This window comes from Umbelopsis ramanniana (assembly GCF_025399195.1).
Source record: "Umbelopsis ramanniana AG unplaced genomic scaffold K450scaffold_66, whole genome shotgun sequence".
Taxonomy (NCBI): domain Eukaryota; kingdom Fungi; phylum Mucoromycota; class Umbelopsidomycetes; order Umbelopsidales; family Umbelopsidaceae; genus Umbelopsis; species Umbelopsis ramanniana.
In genome coordinates this window covers 121,018-128,205 of record NW_026252152.1, presented here as the reverse complement: position 1 = coordinate 128,205, position 7,188 = coordinate 121,018, and the positions used below count along the sequence as shown (strand labels likewise).

General features: G+C 41.1%; 2 protein-coding genes across 2 annotated transcripts; both read right to left on the bottom strand.

The window, feature by feature from the left end:
* Positions 1-1,070: 1,070 nt before the first annotated feature.
* Positions 1,071-1,739, bottom strand: K450DRAFT_274834 (uncharacterized protein; the record flags this gene model as incomplete). Its single annotated transcript, XM_051593144.1, has 1 exon — positions 1,071-1,739. The coding sequence occupies one exon, from the start codon at positions 1,737-1,739 to the stop codon at positions 1,071-1,073; it is 669 nt and encodes a 222-aa protein (XP_051441379.1).
* A 4,217-nt stretch (positions 1,740-5,956) lies between these two features.
* K450DRAFT_274833 (uncharacterized protein) lies at positions 5,957-6,616 on the bottom strand (the record flags this gene model as incomplete). The annotated part of the gene is made up of 1 exon (XM_051593143.1): positions 5,957-6,616. The coding sequence occupies one exon, from the start codon at positions 6,614-6,616 to the stop codon at positions 5,957-5,959; it is 660 nt and encodes a 219-aa protein (XP_051441378.1).
* Between the last annotated feature and the right edge of the window lie 572 nt (positions 6,617-7,188).

Below are 7,188 nucleotides of genomic sequence, written 5' to 3'. Positions count from 1 at the left end.
ACATCTTCTAATATACAGTGGTTTTTTTCGAATATGCTCCTCTGCTGATCTAAATCTGCGCTGACTGTTTATTGATCAATAAGCAATGACATAAAATCACTGATTGGTGTAGTCAGTTGTATTTCCGGTTATGTGCGAAAATCAGCACTCTTCCTCTTTGTTTATCATTGTCAAATTTCTACATCATTAAATCAACTTTCATATGTCGTAACTCCAGCAGTCCATCAATTTGTCTTACATTCCATCTTTCCAAGCACAACAATAGCTTAACAATGGTATATATAGAGAGCGAATTAAACGGACGCCTGGATGTCGAACATTTCCACTCAAATGAGGAGAAATGGTTGCGAATATGATACTCTTCCCCGGTCTACAGCATGAGCTTGATCAACCATATACTTACCAAAGTTGATCGTGAGACATACTTAGAAGCCATTGCTAAATTTCAAAAACTAGTAAGTATGTGTAGTCTTCTTCGTTTTGCATTTTCATCTAACACTTATTATTTAACGATTGCCTTTCAAATGCACTGACGTCTCTTACTGTTTTATCTGCAACATTATATGATTTAATATATCAATCCTGCCACACATTAAGCTACTGATACTTGCAAGAATAATGTCAGGCTGACTTCTCTGGTAAGGTGGTCTTGATTTGAAATGTCAGATGACGCATACACACATGGCATTGACGCAAAATAATTTTTTAAATCAGGGTATATTGAAGTGTATATTGAAGTAAAGGAAGGGATAAAGAAAGGGAATGGGAAGGGACTACAAATAAAAATACGGATAGGTGAAAGTATGAAGATAAGAAAAAAGGAATGAGAAGCGGGCCACAAATAAAATACGGATGGATGGACAGCAAGAAAAAAAGTAGGCAGGATACTGCATTACAGTATCATCTCTGGAAAAGTGGGTATCCAATGCTGAGTTTGTTAGACGCTCGCAGCAATGTCCAGAGAAAGGCAAAGCAAGAAATACCCAAGAGAAAGAAGAAGGAACTTATGAAATGAAAAAAGCCGACATTAGTAGTCGATTGTGTTCGCTTCCTCTAGTAACAAAGGACGCTCAGTTGTATAGGTAGCCACGCCTGAGCGTTGGCTCAAGTCTATATTCATTAATGAGCCTGAAGGTATCCTCGGTCATAACGGTAGTGCCATTCAAAAGCCCTCTAAGACAGTCATCTACTTCCGGGACTGGAACAGTAAGCGCATTGTTACCCAAGTTTAATTGACCAGAAGCACGTAGAATACCCTCACAAAGAGCATCACGCCAAATTGCGTACTCTCGACGAGCTCGATTTCTTTCAGCTCGCGGTTGGTCCGAAAACTGACGTTGGACATGAACTATTCCATGGTCAAGATGGTTTCGAATTCTATCCAATCTCATGGATCGCTGGGCCTGAGGAAGAGTAGCCAATAGCACGATCACGCAAGTCAGGTATTGCTCAGTACTGTGTCCGGCATGAGCGCTTAATGTCAATGCGCAACCTTGTCTTCGTCCCCATTGGTTACCATCAGTTCTGAGAAGGAGTCCAGGCACAACGTTTCCTTCGGTTGTTTCGAAGACCCTAGCTAGGATATCTTTCACCCAGTCGCGGATATTTGCTCGGATATGGTCAGGCCAGTCAGTCCACGTTGTAGCTTGACAGAATCGCTTAAGACTGTGAATGGCTTTGGGGACTCTATCGAGAATCAAAATGATAGCCTGAGCTATCACACCTGGTGCATGCTCCATGTTGTTATGATATTTGAACTGAAGAGGATCGCAACATGTGGGTCATGTCAGATTGAAAAGCTAGTATGACACACGGGAGGCAAAAGCTACTTACATGTCTCAAGCTCAATCCCAAAGCAAAAGATGGCAATGTGTCTTGCTTGCTATGCCCACTAACAACTGAAAGTGAAAAGGATGAAGAGAAAGATGAGCTTGCGATCTCAACCTATTTTATACTTTTCTTCTAAGTTTGATGCTAATGGCTTACTGCTCACATGTATCAAAGCAATAGTACACTGTTTGTCAAAGACCAATTCAACCTTGTGGAAGTACAAGATTTACAGCCGCTGATCTATTCCTTTTACGAGGTGGTTGACAGCTGTCTATGATATGAAGAAATTCTTCATAGCTAAAAATTTAAACTATCGGCTAAAATGAGGATGGATCCAAAAAGTTGACAGTTTACAAGTATTGATATGCCCGTCCATCCCCAGCTGAAAATGGCGAAGTACCTATGCATAGACTTTCTCTTGAGGTCCTCCAGCTGCACTCTTGTCACAAGTAAATCTTTCTATTTCCGGGCGAATGGGGGTTTTCACTCGCAGTCTGCTGAGACACCTGGTTCTTCGGTCCCATATCTGGAAAGTTTGCACCTAATCCACTCAAACCACATTATGCCACGCCGCCCAAATCGGGCATTCAATCCTGGAGAAAGCGATGGTGAAAATGATACAACAATACATTACGCGTGGAAAATGTCTAGATTGGCTCGCAGCAACTTATATCGTAGGCCCTCAAATTAAAGGCTGGTGGATAATCTTTATGTAATGAAACATCTCGTATGGCGATAAGGCGTAAAGGGCGAGTTGATGTAGACCAGATTTTTCAAATGTAGCACTTGCACAATTTTAAAAAAAAAAAAGCTGATGGCATTGGACTAGAGAAGTTCATCAACATCAAAGTCAGTCCGAGTTTGAAGCGTTTGATCATCTACACCGTCTCACTCAACTCAATGAACGACCGCATGTCAAGGAAAAAATTCAACAATGGCGTCGCCACAATACTACCTAGTACCAAGGTGCTGATCTTTATTTGTAGATCCATCGGCTCGGCTCTGTTTACCTTGCTTTCTCCAGAGTGTGATACTTCTCTGACTCTTAATCTCCATTATGTATTGTTTGTGCGAATGGGAATTTTTTTCATAGCGTGATTTAGATCCCATTTTACTGTCTTTGGGGTACTTAGTCTCATTTTAGCGGATATCCTTGAAAGGATTTTAGGCAAGTTTGAATCGCTCTAATGAGATTTTCTTTTAGTTTCTTTTCAATAAGATATGAAACGAAGGCAAACTTTTTGGGCCATGGTAAAGTCTCGAATGAAAGACTTTGACGGACGGAAGGAAAATTTCGAGTACTAATGTAACGTTTTCTTAACAGCATGGGTGACACGAACGCCATCAGTTTGACTTAACGGACCGGAATCCTCCCGAGATAATGCCAATCATTTTCAAGCAGCGTGGGTGGCACGAGCTCTGACAAGTAGCTATTTTTGCTTTAACGAAAGAATACTTTCATGGTCTACCTTATAATTTTTCAATTTTATGCCGTAATTTTTCCTTTATCTATGACCGCGTCAAGCAATGGCTTACTTAGATAAGGAACTACCGTAAGGAATTGGCATGTATCTCCCGTCATGTTTGAAGTGGAACACTAGTTTTGTTGCCGCATTAGTTCAAAAGCATATCATGCCTGTCAAGCATGGACTCCGTCGCGTGGCATGTCGCATTACCTACTCCCATTATATCCTTCGAGGGCAGAAGAGCAAGGTTATATACTATGCTGGCTGGAAGGCGACAAGTATTACTTGATAGGTCGCGATTTCTCAATTATACACACGTCTTAGGCACGCAACGTTCCGAACTGTACACATACATAGCTAACGTATAAGCGGTCTAGTGATCTGGAGGGCAACTTGATTCTATGGGACATTGAAACTCGTAACCGAAGCCATGATGTTGGGATCGTACGGATATAAGGATAAAGGAACTGGTTCTTGAGATATGTCTCAGTTTATTCCAATGTCGAATGGTTGAGACTATATTAAGTACGCAGCATAAAAAACGCCAACTCCTTTAACGAGATAAGATGGAAGCGCGACTTGAGAGTTTACTTATAAGGAGTCATCATATTTTCGTTTACATTTTGGTCTCTACTTCTAGTATTAACAACTAAAGTCGACTGATAACAATGGCTTTCTTGAGTATGGAGCCATCGAACTACTTCATCCGACACACTATGAAGAAGCAGCAAGGAGCTCGCTATGCCTCACGTGAATTACCAGCTCCGCTCTAGCGTTATTGCTGAAGCCTGTCCTCACTTGTCAAGTAATTCACCCGCTCACCTAGCATGTCGCATATCGAAGTGCCTGCACCACTCTTTATTTTTCGAGGGCATAAGAGCCAAGTCAACACTCTATGCTGGCTTGACGATGACAAGTACTTCTGTTCCGGGTAGATCACAGTTTCTCAATCACACACACGGCTAGGGCATGCAACATTCCGAGTTGCACACATACACATCTAACTTAGACGCTGTCTAGTATTATGGAGGGCAACTTTATTCTATGGAAAGTTGAAAGTCTCAGGCCGAAGTGACAATGGCGTGCTCATTCGGAAAGCGTGCTATTTATTCAAGCCATCGATGCGCCACGCTAGTATGGTAAAAGTCAAATTTTAAAACGACTTCTACAAATGGTCAAGCCAGCCAGCCAGAGTGATATGACCCACCAGGGCCTATACAACTAACCAATTTTTAGTGAAAAATTCCCTGCGGTTTATTCACTTTTCTCTATATCACTTATACTTCAGTGATTGGTTATGTCAACAAATTGCACTTACTTTTTCTACCACACTACGATACCCTTTCAGACAGACAATGTTAGTGACGCAAACACTAATGTACTTCATGTTTTACAAAGATCTTCAAGTCAAGGTTAAAAAAAAACATAGATCGCACACCGATCATAGGAATTGAATCACTAAGAGTAAGATACAGATCGTCGAGAACTATATTTGCACCTTTATCATACAAGTTAAGGCTCTGCATCAAATGTTGAACTCTTCAAAAAGAAGTAAAACTGTGAGTAAAACAGTATGTTCATCTTTCAATATATCTTCCAAAAATACATCTTCCGATATACAGTATTTTCTCTCGATATGCGCCTCTGCCTATCTAAATCTGCGCAGACTGCTTTTTGGTCTATAAGCAATGACTTAAAATCAACTGGCGAAGTCAGTTGTATTTCCGCCGATGTGCGAAATTTTCACTCATCCTCTTTGCTCACCAATGTCATTTTTACATGGTTAAATCAACTTTTATATGTCGTATCTCGAGCAACCCATCATTTTTTCTTACTTTCCATCTTCCCAAGCAAAACAATAGCTTAACAATGATATGTATATATAGCGAATCAAACGGACGCCTGGATGTCGAACATTTCGACTCAAATGATGAGAAAAAATTGCGATTATTACCTTCTTCCCTGGGCTAAAACATGAGCTTGGTACCATACTTATCAAAGTTGAGTGTGAGACATACTTAGAAGCCATTGCTGGATTTCATAACACTAGCAAGTATGTACAGTCTTGTACTTTTTTGCATTTCCATGTTAAGATTCATTATTTGACGACTGCCTTTCAAATACACCTATATCTTCACTATTTTATCTGCAACGCCATGTTCAAAGTATTGATGATTGCGATAATAATTTCAGGCTGACTATTCTGGTAATGCTGTCCTAATTTGGAATGTCAAATGACGCATACACATGGCATTGACGCAAAATAATTTTTTTAATTTATATTGAAAAGTAAAAGAAAAGGAACGGGAGGGGCTAATATAAAATTATGGGTAGTGAATAGATTACAGCAAGAAAATGGGAATGGAAGGGAACTACAAATAAAATTACGGATGAGCGCATGCATTTTATTAGAGAAAGGGGATGGGAATGGACTACAAATGAAATAACGGATGATGAATGGATCACAGCAAGAAAAGGAAAATGAGAAAGGGCCATATACTGATAGCTAGACAGCATAAAAAAATTGGAGTGTTCGTCCCCGAGAAACGCAAATTAAGGAGTTTCCAGAGAAAGAAAAAGAAACTGACGAAATGAAAGAAACCCACAATAAGTCGATTGAGGCTCGCCTCCTCTAGCATCAGCAAAGAAGTTCAGTTGGATTAGTAGCCACACTTGAGCATTGGCTCAAGTTTAAACTTTTTAATGAGCAAGAGGGTATCCTTGGTTTCAACACTCGTGCCACACAAAAGTCCTTTAAGACACCGTTTCACATCCTTGGTCGGTACAGCACGACCATGGCTGCCCAAGTGTAATAGACCAGAAGCACGTAGAACCCCGTCACAAAGAGCATCACGCCAAGCTATATACTCTCGATGAGCCTGGTCCCTTTTAGCTGGAGGCTTGTCCGAAAAGTGACGTTCGACATGAGCATCCCCTCGTTTGAGATGATCTCGAACGATAGCCAAATATTCTTGTCGATCTGTCTCACGAAGAGCGGCCAATAATACAATCACGCAATTCAGGTACTGCTTAGTGCTGTTTCCGGCATGAGCGCTCAAAGCCAATGCGCAACCATGTTTTCGCCCCCAATGTCGATGATCGATTATGAACAGATCTACAGGCACAACGCCCCCAGTACTTGTTTCGAAGACCCTAGCTAGGATGTCTTTCATCCAGTCGCGAGAATTCGCTCGGATATGGTCTGGCCAGTCAGTCCACGTTGTAGCTTGACAGTATCGCTTAAGAGCGTGCACGGCTTTAGGGACTCTATCGAGAGCCATAATGGCTAATTGAGCTAACTCTCCTAATTCATGGTCCATGTTGTTTAGATAGTTGAACTGAAGTGAACTGCAACATGTCAGCCATTTTAATTTGGAAAGCTAGTATGTCATAGGGCAGGCAAAGGCTACTTACAGATCTCAAGTGCAATTCCAAGATGGAGAGTAAGCAATATTCCTTCTTTACTGCTATGCCCCCTGACAACTGAGAGTGAAAAGGATGAAGAGAACGATGGGCTTGAGGAAATGTTTCATTATATACCTTTTCAAGGTCCGACAGTGTTGCATGTCGCAGGGTGCGCAGAGTGGAATAACTGGGGAATAACTGGAAATGCGTAACTAAGTCGTCTCTCCAAAAGGTACGGATCAGCCACGCATCCCCATTTCCATTTCCATTTTCAGCTTAGAGTTATTCTCTCAAAAAAAAAAAAAATTTACCTCGCGGCACTACCTCTCAAAAGTGGCACCGCTATTTTCTGTTCATCACGAACTTTTGCCTTTGTTTACCAAGACTGAGGTGCTCAGACAATTTCCTTCAAAACGTGAACATGGTTTCTTCTTTACGAAGTTCGCTGAAAGAGAAGAAATTAGTGCAAATTACTTCAAAAGCTCAA